This window comes from Synchiropus splendidus, chromosome 3 (assembly GCF_027744825.2).
Source record: "Synchiropus splendidus isolate RoL2022-P1 chromosome 3, RoL_Sspl_1.0, whole genome shotgun sequence".
NCBI lineage: Eukaryota > Metazoa > Chordata > Actinopteri > Syngnathiformes > Callionymidae > Synchiropus > Synchiropus splendidus.
In genome coordinates this window covers 25,687,895-25,708,062 of record NC_071336.1, presented here as the reverse complement: position 1 = coordinate 25,708,062, position 20,168 = coordinate 25,687,895, and the positions used below count along the sequence as shown (strand labels likewise).

The window sequence follows — 20,168 nt, the reverse complement described above, 5'->3', positions numbered from 1 at the left end:
GATGTGGTCAGTTATGGATGAGGTGTTCACGCTCTACTGCAGTGCAAGTGGACATGATGGGCCAAATAACACTCCAGGGTGCAGCGTGTACCACGGAACATTCCTTCTTAACTGGAGGTCGGGACGGATATGAACTACACAATAGCACCTTTCTCGTGTTCCCTGGCGGCGTGGATGGGCTCATGAGGCTTCATGAAGCAGAGTCCTCACATTGTAAAACCAAGAGCACCATTCACTGAGCTCTGAAATGAGGCATGGAGCCTATCTGGATTGAGATGTTACCACTGATCCTTCATTGCTACCAGACTCCTGAACGCACCCATCAATTCAATCCCGTGTGTCTAAAACTCAGGTTTGGGTCGGTGACCATTCCGGTTAACACTAGTTGGGAGTGGCCTTGAACATCTCAGTTGGGAGGCATCCGGAGAAGGACCTCTTTCTTTGCTCAGTGTAGATGGGCTCTACTCCCAGCCTCTTGCAGATGACCAAACTCCTCACCTTTTCTCACATAGAGTCCGGACATTACTCTACTAAACGTGGGCTGGACAGTTATGGCAAAAATTGTAATCGCGATTAAATGGATTCATATCATATTCACGATTATTCAACAGTTTCATAGTTTGCTATTATTAAACTTTCAGACTTTTGCATAAAATATAAATAAAAAATTAGAAGTTATATTCATGTTCACCATGTAGGATAAAGGTTTCTTTCTAGAAACACCAGTCTGTCTGGTCTGGCATTAGACAACAGTGGAGACAATATTTCGAGCTGAGCTTTTCTGTGGTTCTGATGTTGTAAGTTGTGATTTCACCTTCCAAGCTTTTTAGTCATTTTTCATGAGATCCTGAGAGAAGTCACTCCTTTGATTATAAAAGTTCTATATATTGAACACTCTTCCTGCGTCTCTGCAGCCTGATGAATGACAAGGAGCGCTTGGTTTGATCACCCCTGTCTCAGGTTGAGCGCGAGCGATTGTTCTTATGCATTTATCCACCTCCAAACTTCCATTGGTTTCCAAAAAAAAAGATCTCCAACAAGCAGCTATGGCTGCGGTTGTGACTCTGGATGAGCGTCTGCTCTTCGGAAAACCATGCTGGGGTTGTACAGACGACTGAGTCGGTCGCTAACGGTGGCAAACAGAGGCTCGAGCTCTTTCGCTGAGAGGCAGAGCTGCAGGCCTCCATCTGTGTAGTGGGCTCACTGTGCCTTCCAGAGTAGCTTCCCACTGTAATCCTGATAAAATTCCATCTACTGACCAGCCCTATGTCAAACTTCCTCACCCTCAGTACGTTTGAACTCGCTTGCCTTTTCAGAGAGACATATTTTATCTGGGTGATAGTCACTACTCTGACCAGCGGGAACGCCAGAAGCGTGAGTTAGCGTAGCTCATGCTACAGGACTGAAGTTGTACCATCATTTCCACGGCGCAGTAGGTGACGCTACCGGTTTAAAAATGATGCAAGTTGTTCAAAGACTTTGGAGAGAGAGTCCTATGGTGCTGAGTGTGTTGAAGGCCAACCCCTGCTCTGAGGAGACGTCGCTGCTCGGAGCATCCCTCACAGCACGGTGACTAATTACTTCAGCATGCCCAGGACTCCTATTTCCTCATCAAATGGGAAATGATTTTTAGAACGTCTGCGTCGGTTCTTCAATTTCGTTTCGTGTGGTTTCGCCTGCCGTCGGCGAGCTCCAGTTACCGGCCGACTCAGTGTCCAAGGTGAAGTCTGGAGTCTGTCAGTTCGCGAGCCGCGCCACACCAAAATCTCCACTTGTTCATCTCCTGAAGTTCGAGAGGGAAGAGTGAAAATACTGGAGCCGGAGCGATGGAAGCCTGGAGGATCGCTTAAGTTAAGCGGAAAATTCGACGCAACCGGGGCGGGGGACGCTCTGCTCGGTGCTGCGACAGATGAGAGGTCACAAAACCTGATATGACTGTGTGTTTTAAGAGCCTGGATGATGCGCCTCTCTCACTCTCCGCTCCACATGCTGTTGGGTGTTGGTGCGATTTGTAGGCTTCATCTTAATCGGTTCTGGCATTAACCGCAACGCTTTTACCGCCCAACTTTGGGCAGCGTTTACACTTTGTGGTCGTTGCTGTCACCGATGTGAGAACAGCTGCTGTCGACATCTTCACTCCTGCCTCTCTCTTATCGGCCGTGGTATCACCTATTTTCTGCCTCCTGCTTTAAAAGTTCTTGTGGAAATGCGAAACCTCAGTTTTCCTCTGATCACCGTTGCGTCCCAGACAAAGACGTGACTGTCCATCCATGTCCTTTACGATGAAAATACAGAATAGCCTGACACATAGCAAAACTCCAGCCATGTTAAAGACAGTCAACCAGGGGCCTCGAACCACTGATATGTGGGATGCACAGCGGCTGCTGCAGACAATCCTTTGAAATGTTCAGCTGATCAGCTTGTGTAACTCCTCGCCTTCCTTAGTAAACCATCAACAAACAACGGCATTTTCTAAGGTCTAAAATCAAAAACACTCGGGGAATAAAGTTTTATAAAATTCATTTATTAATAAAAGCAAATTGAACAGTACAAGGAGATATGTATTTGGTCATTGGATCGTAAACCCAGTCTCTAATAATACAAAAAAAGGAATCTCACTTTATATAACTTAACAATAAAAAAGTCACAAATGCCTCATCACAATAATTTATAGGCTTTAATACGTCTCTTTCAGAGTGTGTCTGTTGTTGTTGTTGCTGTTGAGGTGTGCAGGTCCCGGGGTGGGATCGGAACCACGGGGATCAGCACCACCCGCGGCGACCCGCCCTGGATCAGAAACACATGTGGAGCCTCTCGGGTCCGCGCAGGAACAGTCGGTTGGTTCCTCATCAATGTTGTGACACAGTTAAGGCCGTGAGGTTTTCAACTGTAAGTGCAGGTTTTGTTTTGCAAGTCGGCACATTCATGACCAGTGGCCACTCGGTCAGAGTCGTCTGAGGAATAAATGGCACAGCATCCGTGAAAGATTCTCCGGCTACATCCACACTACTGAAGCTTCTCGTCTTGTTGACTTTCAAGGTAACTCACTTGAACAGCTTCAACATTTAAACGTTTTAGACCCAGTAAGGAAATGCTTTTGGGGATTTTAAACCTCCACAGTCTTTTCAGTACAGCTTTTCTCAGAGAACACTGAACTGGATCCTGTTGTCCGGAACACAGGTTTCAATAAAGGGCTCCAGTTTTTACCAAAATAATATCTGAATCGAAACCCTTTTTATTGCAGTTTCTGTGAGCGAACAAACAAAACAGGAGCTGGATGAAGAGAGAAGCGCTGTGATCATAAATGTCTTCAAGTATAGTACCAATTTCTTCTAAATGTACACCTTTTATAGCTTTCAAAACTCCATCTACAAACGTGAGAAAAGTCATTTACTGTCTATGCCTTTGTCCTTCTCATACTAGCTGTGGAGTATTTAGTCCTCATCTACCTTCTTCATCTTGGTATTTACCATCAGAAGAGTCGGCCTACTTCACAAAAATATAGCTTTTTTGCGTATTATATCTCAGTCAAACATTCATAATGGTGATGGTACAGGCCCAGTTATTTAACTGGGTTTCTCTGATATCTCTTCATGTAGTTGAAGAGTGACAAGAAATCTCATGTTATATCAGAGGTATTGAGCCAAATCTCCTTGAAAAAGATTGGACTTTGAAGATAGTTGACCTTTGATCTCCCTGTAAACATCCTCCCACCCATCTTTTTTTTGTCACTAATAGAAGTACTCTTTCCTTGATGAAGACTTCTGTTTGTGAGTGGATGTAGCCTCCAGCTTGTGTGTTTGAAATCAGTGGCTGTGAGCCTCTGGGGTGAGGACAGGAGGTTCTGTGAGATGACAAGCTCTTAATGTGGCGGGATAAACAACCATCAGAGCGACCACACACACGCCTGGCCTGATGATAACGCTGAACACTTGCTCGCTCGACAAACAGATAATACTGAAATGCACGTTTGAAGACAAACAACGGCGAAACGAGTGGAGCTTTCAAGTCTGCCCTCGGGCGTCTTGTAAACAGCAATTTGGATGTAATGTTAAACAGCTGAGAGGGCCGACGCTTCAAACGGCTGCAGGAGCCTTCTGCTCTCTTTCGCGCGGCACTATCTTGGAAAAGCAACGCTGCGCTCGTAAAACACTGATAATACAAAGCAAAACATCCCTTTTAGGTCAGATCGTTTCTGCGCACGGCTCTGGATCTACGTAGATGTGTGTCACCGCACGAGTGAACGTGACTTCAGCGGCCGCACGTTAACACAAGCGGGAGTCCTGATAAGAGCAGAATCCTTCGCTGCTCCCTGCCCTCCCAAGGCTGCGACGCCAACACGGTGGAGAGCGCCGGCGGCTTATCTGCGCTCCGCTCACGTTCCTGTGACGTATCCCAAAAGTTGTTGTTGTCGTGCTGCTACGGAGAGCCAAAACATTGTTCGCTCGACAGTCATAATGAGGACTCCAGTCTAAATAAGGGTCAGTGCTTTCATGGAAATTTATGAGAAAGCGTTGTCAGTGCCGCAGCCGTCGTTCATGGAATCCTTCATCAGGCACCGTAGGGAACAGAATAAAAAGGCACTTTGGCAAAATACAGATATTGTAAAAAAGAGGATTAAAAAAAAAACGTCTGGTAAAAATAAGTTAATGGTACAAAAGTGTCTCGTTGGCAGTGAAACTGTCCGAAAAGGCAACAAACTCATCAGTCCTCAGAGTTTGACTCTCGCTGAGACTTGCATAGAGATAAAGACGCCGTCTTCCGCCCTAATATTTCTGCATGATCGGCACTTTGACAGTCTTGATCTCTGCTATATGGGAGGACTTCTGGATGATGCAGCTGGTGGTCCCGGAGCCACTCTCCTTCCCATGTGCCAAGTTGGTCAAGGCCATGGCGGCGTTGATCTCCTTCCAGTACGTCTCGTCTTTACCCTTCACCTTCTCCCTCTGCGCAGAGCCCACGTAACCGCTGCTGCTGCTGGGCGGACAGAGAAGGAAAACAGAAGGGGAGGCAGAGGTCAGGCTTATCTTGTAGCTGAGGAAATCTTCTGATAAGAGCACGATTCACGTCAGGGACCTGAAACGTTCACTTGTTTGGAACCAAAATCATTCCGATATGATACGAACACCTGCTCAATTAAAGCGGCGTCCTTGTTAGAGCTTGGCATAAACGGGGAGAAGAAAGAAAGAAGTGGTGCAGAATGGAAAACCTTTTTTTTGTTTTATTTTTATTCATTTAAAAATATATATTTTTTGTTATATTTTGTTCATCACAGCACAATGAAGCACTTTCCTAGTTGGTGGGATCCAATGTCACATTGGCAATAAAGCGTTTTCTGAATTTCTCATTTCCGAAGTGTGAGGTTCCTCCTGCGTTTGGTATTCACCTCTTACAGGGGTTGGACAAAATAATAAAAAAGCTTTAAGGTGTCTCCATTATTTTGTCCAACCCCTGTAGATAAAAAGAGCTGAGCCAAAAGGGTCCTGAGGCTCAGTTGTGCCCCTGAGTAGCAGGTAAATGTTGAGGTAAATTTTCTCAAACTTGGAGGATTGGTATGGCGGTAGATATTTAGTTAGGGTCATGTCCAGCCAGAAGGAGGCACCTGGACAGACCCGTGACATGCTGGAGAGATGCCGTTGCTCAGTTGTCTTGGGAAAAGCCCCCTCTCAAGGTTTTCTGGGGGAGATATCAGTCTGGTCTCCCCTGCTGTCTGTCCGAGCCCAATAAGCAGACGGTAATGGATGGGTCTTCATTACGAGGTCAGGCATGTTGCTTTTAAACTTGAGTGTGACTGAGCACGGAAATGTAGCTTTGGTCCACTCACCTGTCACATTTACTTGATCCATGTTCCGTGGATTCTGAAACACAAGAGAAGGAAGAAAAGGTTAATTCTGGGAAGGTCAATGAGGATTTATTAGAAGCCACTTGTGTAATTACTGCAGCAGGAAGCCACATTCTTGAATAAATCACAACTATTTTCGACTGCCGTGCGTGCGTGCGCGGCGTGCGGCGCTCGCTAGTGCGTGCTCTGTTTTCAGTCAGACCTGCGCGGCACCTCAGCCGTGGAGAAACAAGGCGACTAATCACACCGGGTCGAATGATGTTCATCATGACTCACAAGTTCCGCTTCTTTTGTCCAGAAACACAGGCGGAGCGCGGCCAACATAGTTGACTAGTCCGAAGGAAATTGACTGAAGATGACTGGTTGGAATGGGAGTGAAGAAGCAGGATGGTAAGATGAAGCTTTCTGTGCATGACGCAAGACACTTTGATCTCAGATGTGAAGCGGCGAGACGGTACTGAGCGACGGATTAAAACAAGGTGTGCGACTTTAAACTTCGTTGACTCAACTACTCATTTAGTTATAAGCTTTTACGACTAGATTGAAGGCAGCAGTGGGGCGTTCATGTACCGCAGCCTCCCAGTTTCCCGCTCTCATACCAGTTTTGGGCAAGTTTTGGCCAAACCCAGATGTGGTGTTCCCTTACCAGTGTGGGATCCAAAAACAGGTTATGGCGACTCAGAATCTGAGCGTGCGCTTCAAAGCCTGAAGTCTTTTGGAGCTGGAACAGCTCCAGTTCACGTTGAAGCTCGAGTGTAGGATTAGTGTGAAGGTGGGTGAATGAATGTTGTCAGTTACACGGAGAAGAATTTGAATCACAACAATGGAAAAGAGTCGGATTCTAATGAATTAGCAGAAAAAAACAAAAACATATCTGCTCTACTATACATATGTAATTAGATAATTCCACTGGAAATAGCCTTCACATGCACACGCTGAACACTGTGTAACACAAACAAGAACAGTATTGTCTTAATTTAGAGGTCAGAATACGACACATTGTTGTGTTGAAGTTGACTGCTGGGTGAAGAAGGGTTTGACTTTTTAAAGTAAAATTTCAGACAAATGTAGCACAAGGCCTCTTCTCGTCGAGTCAGACTCAAGCAGCATATGCATTGGCCAGATTACAACTCAAATGGAAGGCATCACTAACTAGGTCAAACCTGTTTGTATCAACAAATAGAGTACAAGATCCCTGAACTCTTGTTTCTATGGGTCACAGTTTGGGCGAAAGCTATGTGACATTCAGTGGAGTAAAACTTGCACTGGATTCCCTGAATCTGTCATGAGAACCTCATATCCCAATATTCTCAGTGAGAACAATGGTCTTGGAGTTAGAGTAGAGGATATTTTTAGGCTTTCAGTTGTGAAAATCCTGTCATCTACATCATTGGTGTATAGACAAGTAGAGAGTCAAACAAGAGACACATGTCCAGCATGTACAATACAAAACGGGCTCGATTAGTCAAAGAACGTGAAGCATCTGGATGTGGTAGTCCCGCAGCCTGCAGGCGCTCACCCTAAGTTAGCCAAACACCCTGCCTAAGCCTGCTGAGCTCTTAAGGACTTCTGGCTTGATGAGGTAGGAATGAATTACAAACGTTCAAAAGCCCAAATTCACTCTAAGCCCCCCTCGACTTTGACTTCGCACCAGTGATCTTCAACTGTGCTCCCACTCAGATGTGAATTCGCTGTCATGCTACCAGATGTCGTGACACAAACACCGACCCAGTTACGTGTTTCAGATTCACACATCACACAGTCGGGTTTCGTTAAAACTTCATCACTTGTGAGGGTCTGAACGTCGCGGAACTTCTGTTGGTAGCAGCTATAAGAACTTTACTGATTCCCGATGTTCTGTTGAAGACTGAAGATTCCCTGAGGCCAATGTGGGATGGATTTTCTTTACATTTGTTCTGTAAAAAACTACTACATTCTGCTGATCGATACTACAGAGGGAACGTGTGAACACGCAGGAGCAATACGAGGACATGATAAAACCACCCAATGAGATGTATTTCCTGAAGCATTCCAACAAAATCCACGCATTCCCGCTCAGCCACAACTGCCCCTGACGTGTCTCGGCCTTCACCTCAGCTTATCGGCAAGTCTTTCACCGCGTCTTTGATGTACCGCAACATCTGTCCCGACACTCTCAAAACATCAGCTCTCCGGACCGTCCTCTCCGTCCAACTCAAATGGAATGTTTCCCATCTACGTTTGACTGAAAGTGAAATCTGAGCTTAAAAAAAAACACCTCCTCCACCATTTAAGAAGCTTTTACTGATAATATATGTTTTACCGAGCATCATTTCTCAATTTGGAGAAATCTTTGGCAGCCACATTTCCGTCTTATCAGTAATTATCACGCAGTGTGTCGTCCCAGACCTTCTCATTCTTCTTCAGCTATCAAGAATGCTGTGAAATGTGGAACGTTGTGACCCTTCTTTCCCCCGAATTATGATGCAATAACTTATTTCAAATCGTACTTGTGAGCACTGTGAGCCCTGACTTATTGTCAGGCTTTTAGCTAGGAGGGCGTCTGCAAAACATGAAAAAATGGACGCCAGATTCTCGACTGTATCTTGGCCGCTATATACCGGCGTAATCTGGCGGCCAAGATACGGTCAAGAATTGGATGTCCATTTTTTCATGTTTTGCAGACGCCCAGACGCCCTCCTAGCTAAAAGCCTGCTTATTGTGTGAATTTGCATTAAAATTGTATAATGAAACAAGGGCTGCATCTTATGACTAGTCGCTGACAATCTCTGTTATTATTCCACTCTCTGAGTCGTGCAGGTGACGAAGTCACCCACATTGTCGTGTAGTAAAATGTCATTAAAGAAGATTAAAAAGTGTAATAAATTGCGCTTAATTAGTGTTAAATGGTGAAATTTTACTCTGCTCTTTGATCCATCATGGAATGTTCCCATACTTCCGACATTTTGGGTCACGTTGGAAGCCTCATCCATTCCTCCTCTCGCTGTGGAATGTGCGGTGACGAAGGGTGCGATGACGTCCCGACTAGTCGATAGATGAAGCTATCGGCGACTATTTTAGTAGTCAACTGCATCGCTCCATCCTTAAGGTAAAGGACACCCTGGATCTTGGCTCAGGAAAACCTCTATCATTCCGTTCCTTGAAATGGAAGCAATAATGCTACAGTCCACAGATAACTACAAGTAGCCAGAGAGCAAAGGAAAGGAACCAGTCGCTGGAAATAGTCAGGCGGTGAGGGAACACTCCGGCTGTTTGGTTAGAGCGGTGAAAACTTTTCTCCTGATATATTGAAGATGAAAAGCGGCACGTCGGATCTCAATTATGGATCTTTAGTTTGGGATCCCCCTGTGTCTGCAAGGATGCCCCGGACTTGGTAGTTCACAAAGTTTCCACTGAGAATAAGACACGTAAAACTTCACAGTTTTGCCAAAAGACTATAAATATCTAATAAATCACAGATGCCCTTTTTAAAAATGTGCCCTCATATTCTTTGTCTGTGTTTGCTCTGCTCTTTCACCACCTCGCTACTGAGCACTGCGTCCTCATCCTTGTTGCCTTTGGGCTCTACTGACAGTGGGGTTTCACGGACCGCTGGAGGGGAAATCTAAGAAGCCTAATGGTTTCTGGCATCATGCTTTAAGTCCAAAAATACTAGCTCGCTTAACATCACCGCTGGGTAATGGGGGGAGAGCAATAAGAGGGCAGGAAGGAGGAAAAGAGAGAGAAAAAAAGTCATATGAAAGTTGGTGAAAATGAGGGAAAACAAGTTGAGACTGACAAATTAGAGAGTGGGTGAGGTTACACCTGTTAAGAGGGCTGTGGATGGGGGTGGCTGTGTATCATCATCACCATCTGCTGCTGTTGTTAGCAACATCTAGCCATAAACAAGGCCCGTTCTGTAGCACAAATGCTGGGCTGGGAACAAATAAACACACGCTCTCCAGTATCACACTTACAGTGTGTGGAAACCGTCTGGCACGCGGACGGTCGAACAGACCTCAGGAGTCTGTGCTGACCAAAAGCAACATGGAGAAAAAGTGTAGCTTGGCATCTTAGCTTCTCTTCGGATTGCAATTCATAAAAAGAAAGTAATAAAATTATCGACCAGACTATTATTTATATAGTTTCTTAACCAACAAAAACAATGGAGGCTGTTGTGGGCATCGAAACGCGCTGATACGTGTTCAAGAACAACACAAACATGGAATCGTAACACGTATAAATGTTGTTCTCGCTTTTATAAAACAATTATTAAAGTGGTTCGGATCATTTTCGTTTAAATTCACTCAAATTTTTTCCCTCATTTCATATTTCCAACAGCGCCACTTAATGTATCCTGGCTTCGGTGCCGATGACAGAAGTGGAAAAAGAACAGAGGCAGCAATGAGACGGCTCATGTCGCGAATGAGTTGCTTTTCTTTTTTTTGTAAATCTGAATCTATTTACTCAGATTGTCTGGAATAAGAACTGTGACCAAACGATACTGTATGCTCGTGTGAATGCACGTGAAAATCAACCTTTATTCACACAAGTAACTGAGTGAATATGGTGCTGAGCAGGGTGCTAGCATGATGATGAAAGACATCACCCTCAGTCACTTTTAGTCTCAGCCACCATGGCGCCTTCGGATTCCTCTTTGATATAGTTTTCTGTTTGCCAAAATGTGAGGTACTTTTCCTTCTAGAGGCGTTGTGTTATTAATCTCAACTGATTTCCAAATGATGGTACAAAGTTTAGAGTACCATGTTATAGAAATGATGCTTTCTTCAAGACCATTTTTTTTCAACGTCTTTTTCTGGGACATTTCAGTTCCCAATCTGAATGCCTGACACCATTGTTTCGAAACCTAAGACCACTGTTCTTGGTGGATCAGGTACCCTGGACTCTTGTTCATGAGTGAGGGAAGGATGCCGTGTGAAAAAAAAAAAGAGCTGAGCCAAAAGTCAAAGATCTTGCTTTATAGTCCCATAGGTCCAAGGTCGTAAATACAAGAGTTATCTCCCAATGGACTCTTCTTAAAAGATTGCGTGAGGTGCTCAGTTATTTAGAAGACACTCAGAGTACAAGCCATGTCTCCTGGATGCCTCCCGTGCAAGGTATTCAGGACATGTCCGACTAGAAGAGGCCACGGGACATGTCTGGAGACCATGTCTCAATTTGTCCTTGGAATACCTGGGGCAAATTGTGTGAACATTAAGAACAAGCACCAGAGGTGATAACTTCTGTCAGTTGAAGAACTCAGATTAACAAGCCGGAGAACATCTGAGACTCACCCAGACCACTGACTGGATGATGAGGTGCTACACCGAGTGAACTCTCTTTCAGTGGCTCGACTTTTTTCCATTTCTATCTTCCATATATTCAATGCTCTGTGCCTTTTATAATGTCAAGAAGGGTCTGCAAATGAAGTTAGCAATGCCTTGGCACTTGCCTCCACCGCAGTCTGCCAATCCCAAGTTTTAATATTTTTCTCTTGTCCTTTATCCTCCAGTCTTCACAGAGATGAAGACGTGTCCAAAGAGCTGCACTTGCGGAGCCAAAAACATCACACAGGGGCCCTGACAAGACTTTCATCACCAAGAACATATTGAGCCATTAGAGCTGATAGCTGTAAACAACTGTTTCGGACCAGACGTTTGCGGAGCCACTTATTCTCAAACGTAGTTTTTGTTTTTTTCCCCTCCGTGACGTTGTTGTTCTCTCCGTCTGCCCAGCGGATGACACACTGGTGTGGCTGTGGTCGGGGCAGATAACCAAAATCCAGCAATTAGGATTACGCTTTATGTCTTTTCACTGGATGGAGGAATAATAACAGTGTTTGAGATGCTTAAACGCTGCCAGGTCCTCATTGTGTTTACGAGTGCCAGTAAACAAAATGTAATCAGGGCCTCTTGTAAATCAGCCAAAATGAGAACAGCGCCTTGACGAAGAAGTAAATACGCTGTCAAGGTTTGCTCCTCGTGTGTTTTGGGGGGTGGGAAGGCGCGTGCCGCGATGTGCCGGAGTACCAAACGGCACCAGTCCTTTAACCAGTGGTGATAACAGTGAGATATTTCAGAGGCGACACAAGGAAGGTTTGCAAGTGTTGAGCGAACTACAAGTCAACTGTCGGTGGAGTCAAATTTAGAAGGAAAGTTGTGTGGAACCAATTCGGACGTCTCAGGACGTGGCCCTTGTCGATGGGAGAAGCTTGGTGAACACAAGAAACAATTGAATTCCCTTCTGTTATATGCAGATATTTTGAGGTTTCCTCCACTGACTCAGACAAAAGGTAAAGCTTGACCACTCTTGTGTTTCAGGGTGACGTCAACATTCCTTCAACTTCAAGTTGAAAATCAATTTTGGACCATCTGTAGTTAACGTCCTAAAGGTACAGAGATCGGCTGCATTTGGCCCCCAGGCCTTGAGTTGCATGGGGCTCCACCGGAGAGATACACTTCTTTGAGTTTTGGAAGCTACGGAGCGAACAATAACGTGACTTGAGCGAAGGCTTTCAAGGAAAGCTCCGACAGAAGCCCAAGACATTAAGTGTGACCGGATTCAGGCATCGGCTATAGCATTATGAATCACCGTGACCATCGACACGGCAAGTCTTGTGGTGTGTTCTCGATCAAAAGTGGTCAGTACAGATGGAAAAGCGCTGTATCACAGAGAAGGTCATGGAACATTGGGAAGCGAACTGGGTCCAATGTGGTCCAGTGTAACGGATGAGAGCGGTATCTTGATGGTAGGTTGCTACGTTAGCTGCTAACACAAACAAATCTGGTTTTATCCAACATGTTTTCCTTTCCCCCACCCCTCACCTAGTCGAAATCCAATACTCAGCCGAGTTAGATGGACTGAAGGGAGCGCTATAGAGCACTCAGTCGATGATAAAGTCAAACCCTAAGATTGAACATGTTTATCAGAGCTTATGTTGAGCTCGGTTGGCCTTATACCTCCCTTCATCACAAGTCCACATCTCGCCTCAGGAGAACTTTCAGCTTTCGTTGCAGGTTTCCCAGGAACATTACCAGCCTCAGATGAATGGCTGTTGTTTGTGCAAAACACACACATTAGTTAAAAAACAGCCCCAAACCACAAGTAAACAGTATTTGGATTTCCAAGTGATTTCATGCTCCCAAAAATATCCTTTTTGGGAGCTGGAGGCCAAATGATACGTTTGAGCTGCTCTTCCTGCATCATTATGTAGCAATTGCCCTCAGTGGTGGGTTCATGTGCCCTCTCACACTCTTCTGGGATTTCCACCAGTGTGTGTTCTGGACTCTGACAAGGTCACACCTCTGGCGCTCTCATGAAACGGCTCTCCATCCCGTGGGAACACAACGGCCGTCTATTGTTCTCGACCGTTTTTAAAGTGGAAATTCAGTTGAACACAGACGGCAGCTTCTCTCACAAGACGGCTGGGTTTTCTTAGAGGGACCAACTGGAGGGACTCATTAGGCCGCGCTTTTCGCTGGGAGTTACTGAGCGACCATTAACACGTCTGCCGGGATGGTCACCGGACTGGACACAGTCTGGAGCCAGGGCAGCATCTGCCTCAACACTCAGGCGCTGTTTTGTGGTCAGAAGCCAAAATCCCATCTTCACCATCTCTTTTCATCCACCTTTCCACCATCCTCGGCTGCAGTTTAATGCCAGGACGACGCGGCGCCTCTGCCAGCTCGCAGCCGTCACCAGGACCCGACCCGCCACACCCTGATGGGCACGTCATGGTGTTTCATTCACGCCACCAGGGACTGAAGAATGAGCGACGCCATTCAAGCGAGAGCAGATTCCTGTCGCTGGAGTCTCTAAAGCCAAATTTCCATTGTACTCCGCTACAGCCAATGAAATTTCAAAAACCCCGCCATGAACTCAGTTGAATGATGATGCTCCCAGATAGTCGGGAAAGTCATGATTTTAGAGTTTATGTTCAGGTTCAACATCACACAAGTCATAAACTTAGCCTCAGCGCAGACCGTGGTAGAAGATGTGTCCCAGTGCTGCAGTTTTCTGGACCTGGATTAGTGTGAAACTGAACTGAAACAAGTGTCTCATTGATTTTGTAGATTACTTTTTCATATTGTAATCTTAATCCTTTATACATGGAAAAATATCAACAACAATGATGCAAGCATGACCATCACTGGACACAGCTCTTTGTTGACAAAAATGCGACACACATTCTCGACACACCTGCTGTCACCAGCGATGGGTTGATGAGGCTTCATGAAACAACCTCCTCATTTTCTGAGCGCAATAGGTGGCGCTGCCAGTATAAAAATGATGAGGTTGTTGCGAAACAGTTGTTCAAATCCAATGGTTTTAGAGCAGAGAGTGCCATTTGGAGGGCTCTAAAAATGAGGACACTGTTTCATGAAGCCTCATAAGCCCATCACCAGCAGTCACCAGTTCCGTTCTTGAACATCACATGAAGGTTGATGGACACACTTCCAAGAGAAATACTTTGCGGCGGGAGACAGCGCTATCTGTGCCAGAATTGTCCTTTTTTTAATTAACTTTTTAATTGTTTTTTTATTAATGCATTTTCAAAATAATGTTGGCCTCATGTAAATTGATTTTTAGATTGTAAACATATGTTCACTTTTTTCAGCTCACTTTGTCGCAACTTGAGAAAATATCTCATGAATTAAAATAAATAAAAGCATTGTTGTCCATTTAATACAACTGTTTTAAACAGATGAATGAAATTATAAAAATACAGTAAACATCTGTTTCCCCACACAGTAAGTATTAGTTTAGTCTGGATATCTCTGAGTCAACTTTACTCCACTCTAACGTCAAGTGGCTCCTCGACATTTTATTTTACTGTATTTATTTATTTATCTTTACTGTGCTTGTATCATCATTTTGTTATACAGAAGTCCAAATGATGTGCTACAGCTGATGTATTCCTAGGTGTCACAGTTTCACAGCTCGCCATAGAGGATAAGATAAGACGAGACGAAATTCAGTTGTTAAAGTTTCAGGGAAATTTTCTGACCAAAATCATTAATAGTTGACTTCAGTCCGCGTAATGAGACCTTAAATTTGGAGCGAGAGCTGGTCTTGATTCCATCCTAGTCTCTCTCCGAATACATTTTAATCCTTGTGTCATCTGTAATAAATATGAGTCGCTCAGTCTGCTCTTCCAAACCACACTCTCCGAATCTTCCTGGTCTTACAGAAAATAACTTCTACTTTTCTAATCTCTTCCACACTGATTCCCGCGTCTGACCTGAGCACAGTTGGTTTTGGCAAAACAAGTGGCCGTCTTGGAAAAGCAGGGGAAAAAGTTAGCCAGTCCATGAGCATCTCATGACGTTGTCTATCAGCGCGACAGGCCCGTCGCTTTGCTAGCTGCTGGTCACCACATACGTCTTTTAAACCTTCCGCGAAGCTGCGGCTCAAGCTGTTGCAGATGGAATTCTAGGAATAAACATCATTGTGGGAGCAAATTCAGCTAAGCAGATCTTGTTAGTGGGGAATACGAAAACAGACTCGATCGAAATCTCTGCCTCTGTCCACAGCAATCAAACCTTCCTGCCTTCTTCCTTCAGGCGCACGAGTCCAGGCCTTCTTTTCCTCGGTGACATTGCTTTTCCTTCATTTACCTGAGCGACTCCAGCACTCCTTACGAGAGTGGAACATTCAATAACTGTCTGGCGCAGCTGAGTGACCCGAGTCGAAAGGCCTGTCGGGTTTGTGGCTGCTGTCAAACGCTGACATTTTATATTTGCACTGCTACATGGAGCCAAAGTCATGAAGAGAAAATTGTCATTTATATATATATTCTACCACTCCTACCCTGTGAATTTGCTTCCAAAAATAGTTGTTTAAATTTACTGCATATTTCTTCCCAGGAATATTTAGCTATGTTTCCTGTCTCAATCAATTTAGTTTTAATTCATAGTTTTAATTCATAATTCTACTACAAATAATATATATAGTCAATATTTATCTTTTTTGTGTATTTGATATTTTCATATTTATTGCTACAATATAAATTATATCCCACTAAATGATTTCTATTGATTATAACTTCCTTATTTGCTATTTTATTTTAGATCAAATTTCATTATTATTACTTTTTTCTAAATATAAAATGTAAATCAATTTCTATTTTCATCATATTACTGCTTGGTTACGTAGTTATTTATGTCCACAATCCCTGAAAAGCACCGTACTTTCATATATTATGTCCAGTCCACAATATAATGTTTGTTTTTTTGGATATTTAATGTACTGACCAGCTACAGCTGACATTAATGATGAAAAGTTATACTTTTAAAACCTCTAAAATGACTTGTAAATTACTACCCCACCTAACAAAATGAGCGGGTGTATATCTCCAGCTACCAGGACAGTGTGAAAAACCCTGATCCACGTTCTGACGTCCGTGCGGAAACCATAAATCTCAGCTCCACCCGGAGTCCTCAAGCAAGAGTATCCGACTCAGCGTTCCGCTGTCAACCCCGAGCACGGCGTCTGACCGAGATCGCTCACTCTGCCTCCGCGGAAACGTTGGGAAATGTTCGCCGTATGATGACAACTATGGTATCGGACGGGACGAAATCTAGTGCGGCACAAGGAGCGAAAACATTCAGCCAGATTCCTGCCATTTAATATCCCATTAAAGGGTAATTTGGCATGAAACCCCTGGCATGTGCGATGGAATTCTCCCGCTCCTCGTGCTCAATGAAATTCCCCACTGGCTTTTTGACTGTGTGTGTGTGTGTGTGTTTGGACTGGACATGAGTGCGTGAGTGTCGCTGGTGTGTGTGCGCGAGTCATTTCTCGCCGGCAGACGTTTAGTTTTCCGCCCAGGTAAATCTACACTCTCCATCTCCTGCCACGTCTGACTGCCCACTGTAGTCACAGATAACATTGTGGGCTCAGGCTGCAGCCACAACAGCCAGTTGGCCCATTAATGGACCTTCCACCAATGGTATGAGGGTTGTCCGGCACGCCACTTTGAGTTTGGCCAATCCTATTTGTTTTACAGGCTGGAATTCAGGCGAGGGACCAGCCAAGAGACACTGTTTGTATTCTTCTTCTGCTGTTTGAATTCCTCCTCCTCCCAACTGACTGACTCTTGGAGACACACTGTCATTGTCATGGAAAGTTTTAATGAAATGCATCAGACCAGAAGTGTTATCTCATTCACGGCCGCTTCCCTCCCGCCGGCGTCAGACCTTGTAACACTTTCAGGGAACTTTGGGCTTCCCGGACAAATCAGCCAGTTCCCACTGAGGGACGCTGACACATTCCCTGGCCGGTGCGGAGACACTATCGCTCCATCGGCCTTCGGCCTCTCCCAGCTGGAGTTCACCAGGTAGCACCATTCCAAGCTGCCAGATTCACTTCAGCTGAACTGACGCTGGAGCAGCGCTGAGCGACTGAAGCGCCTCTTCTGGCACATCAAGAGCATGACAGGGCTACATGCTGCTGAAATCTGCTCAGTTAGCTGGTCAGTCAGCTGACTCGTCCTGTGGCCTCTGATTCGCTGAGCTCACCGCGCTTCTCACACCCATTCTGCATCCATGCGTGTGCTTCCTATGTTCATGACACATTTCACTGGAATGTGGCTATGATGAGTAAAGACCATTTAACGGAACCATTTAAAATACTGGCTACATTAGCAATGCAAACCAAACAGACACGGTAGGGAGCAACGCAACCATTGCTTTTCACACACACAGAAAACTGCCCCTATTCGAGAACAACTAGGGACGAGTCAAGACCACTTTCCCCGTTCCATTTGTCCTAAAAGCACCACCTAAAAGCACGCTCAACTGTTTTGGCTTTACTACAACGTAAAGCTTTTAACAGCATAAATAAAAGTGCACCATGGCAAAAATATTGAAATTAAAATGATACCAATAACCTTAGCAGAGTGGAGGAAACGCATCACAGGGAATCTGAATCTTAGTATACACTGCTCTAGCACTGGCGAGAACCCTGTACAAGTAACATCCGACTTACAACCTGCTCGACCTCCGTCCACCTGTACTTACAACCACCAGATGCTTTTTTTTTTTAGTTCAATGTCTGGCACCGCAGCACGTAGCAGCCCAGCATCGCGTACGACAGTTACGGGAGCACAGTATCCCAGCATCTCACTCTCACACAGCCATCTACCACTACACTCGTATCTATAACCCTCACGTCAGCTATTTTGAATGGCATTCGACTTAGGTCCAATCCGACTTACGACCGGTTAGTCAGAACCTAACCCGGTCGTAAGTCGGATGCTACTTGTATACACTGCTCTAGCACTGGCGAGAAGCCAGTATATTGCTAGTGTTTCACAGTATTGTGCAAAAAAAAATTCTGTTGTACGTATTTCTGGAGGGTTCTGGAGATTTCAGTGCCATTGTGTTTGACCCAGTAACACGGGACTATTTGCGCCATGGTTGACACACTTGCTTCCCAAGTTAAAAAAAAAAAAAAACTGACAAGGAGCCCTCCAGTGACCACAGATACATTTACTTCTTTAAAATAAGAGACACAACTCAGGTAGGAACCGAAAAGTGAATCTGAGTCAGGTCATTCGCTTCATCTGTGGCTCGGCAATTCTATTGCTCCATGGAGAACCATCATACAGAAGGCACTCTGGAGAATCCTTGTACTGTAATTCATGATCATGTAGCGATAAAACTGCAACAACAGATATGTCACTCAGCAGATCAAGCTCGCTAACATTAGATGGCACAACAAAAGAGATGCCAACTTACTAAGGTCAAAATCCTCCAAAGAGTCATTGAAATATAAAAGTGAGGCGGAAACTGAAAGATAAAATATATTCTTGTCTTTTTCCTCTCCCCTTTTATTTGCTTAGTCTTCAGCGCCGAGATCAGATGTTGAATCCAAATTGAATTCTCTGGACTTTTCTCTGTAGCTGCGGTCGGCAGAGCGGAGGGCCCCAGCAGGTGTTCCTTCCCATGAGTCAACACTGCAGCGGAAAACTTTCCATGTGTGGATTCTAAAGCTTCTCTCGCATGTAACAGAGCAACACTTCTGTAAAAGTGCCAGACCCCAAGAAATCCAAGAGGGAGGCGGCGGTGCCAAGACTTGATATTAACCATGCAGATAAAATAGTTACTCTTGATTAGAAGCAGAAGGACGGCCAGGTGAATGAATCAGGTCCCCTTCTTTTTTCTTTTTTAGGCTTGCTCTTATTAAAGTTTACTCGAGAGGGAGTTACAAGTCTCACTTGGTCCATCCATCTCTTTGTTTCCTTCTCCATCTGTGTGTCCCGGCAGGTGCCTCAATGAGAAATCAGCCTGATATTTGTTCAGGTCAGAGGGTTACAAGGTTTTTGATTCAGGAGGATCATATCCGTCAAACTCGATGCGCTTCAAACGTCCCACGTCCACACACGCCTCCGACTTCTCTTTCCCATAGAAAAAATATGTAGACAAACTGCGGCCCGGGGTCCGACTGTGGCCCGGCGAGTGATTTCATGCAAGAGCTGTAGCCTCAAAGTTTCATCCAATACTAAACTGGGTTGCACTACTTCTCGCCTCGAATGCATTTCAATATAGTGAGTGAGAGTGAGTGATGGCGTTTTGGTACTCCATCGATCCCACCCAAAAGAGAAGAAAAGATGGTCTTCATTTTAATATTTTGTTGCTAAAATATTGTAAACCAAGGGAAAAATGCCATGGTGCGTTGACACTTTAGGAAAAAAGAAAAGTCTCAACACTGATATTTTGAGCTTCAAATACAGTAGTTTATTGTATATTGGTGGAATACATGTTTTCCATTTTAGCTAAAAATCATAAATGTTGAAAGATCATTTTAGGTCGAGAATATATGGGGGAAAAAATATATATATATAATATAGGAACTTTATATATTATATTTTTTGATACTTTATTTTGAGGGACAATAAATACGATTAGAATTTGCATTACTCACCAATGAATCCATTATAATGTAACATTTCAGCATGACAATTAATGGCTGTGGGGGAAAAAAAAAAAAAGATCCTCATATTTGATGGGACCACATAAAGGCAGGCCGAGGGCCACATGGGGCCACCAGCCTGCACTTTGCCCACGTCTGAACTAGGACGGGTTCCATCATGACATTTTGCCAGTGTTCCTTCACCAGCCATTCTGCGCTCAATTCTAAACAAAAGAAGCATGTAGAAACCATGTGTCAAAGTCAGGCTCTCCAAGTCATTCGAAGAGCCCTCTGCATAAAATCTAATTCTGAAGGTTTTGAGTCCACAAACAGCTCGTGATGCAGCTTGGAAGACAGGCTAGCAAGTGGAGTCATAAATGTCAGGAATTCATCTGGAAAAATCCTAAAAAACGATGACGATAAAAGGATTTCA

The 20,168-nt window shown here is 44.5% G+C and overlaps 1 protein-coding gene across 4 annotated transcripts in view; it reads right to left on the bottom strand.

Moving 5' to 3' along the window:
* Positions 1-2,503: 2,503 nt before the first annotated feature.
* The window catches only part of mkxa (mohawk homeobox a), a 28,014-nt gene continuing 10,349 nt past the window's right edge, over positions 2,504-20,168 (bottom strand). For 2 of the 4 annotated variants that reach the window (XM_053859849.1, XM_053859851.1), the window contains exons 6-7: positions 5,825-5,858; positions 2,504-4,977 (exon numbers count right to left, since the gene is read on the bottom strand). In XM_053859849.1, coding sequence (XP_053715824.1) covers positions 4,767-4,977; positions 5,825-5,858 — 245 coding nt within the window. In that variant the 3' untranslated portion in view covers positions 2,504-4,766. The remainder of the gene's footprint in view (positions 4,978-5,824; positions 5,859-20,168) is intronic. The other 2 variants (XM_053859850.1, XM_053859852.1) reach the window with 1 other exon arrangement.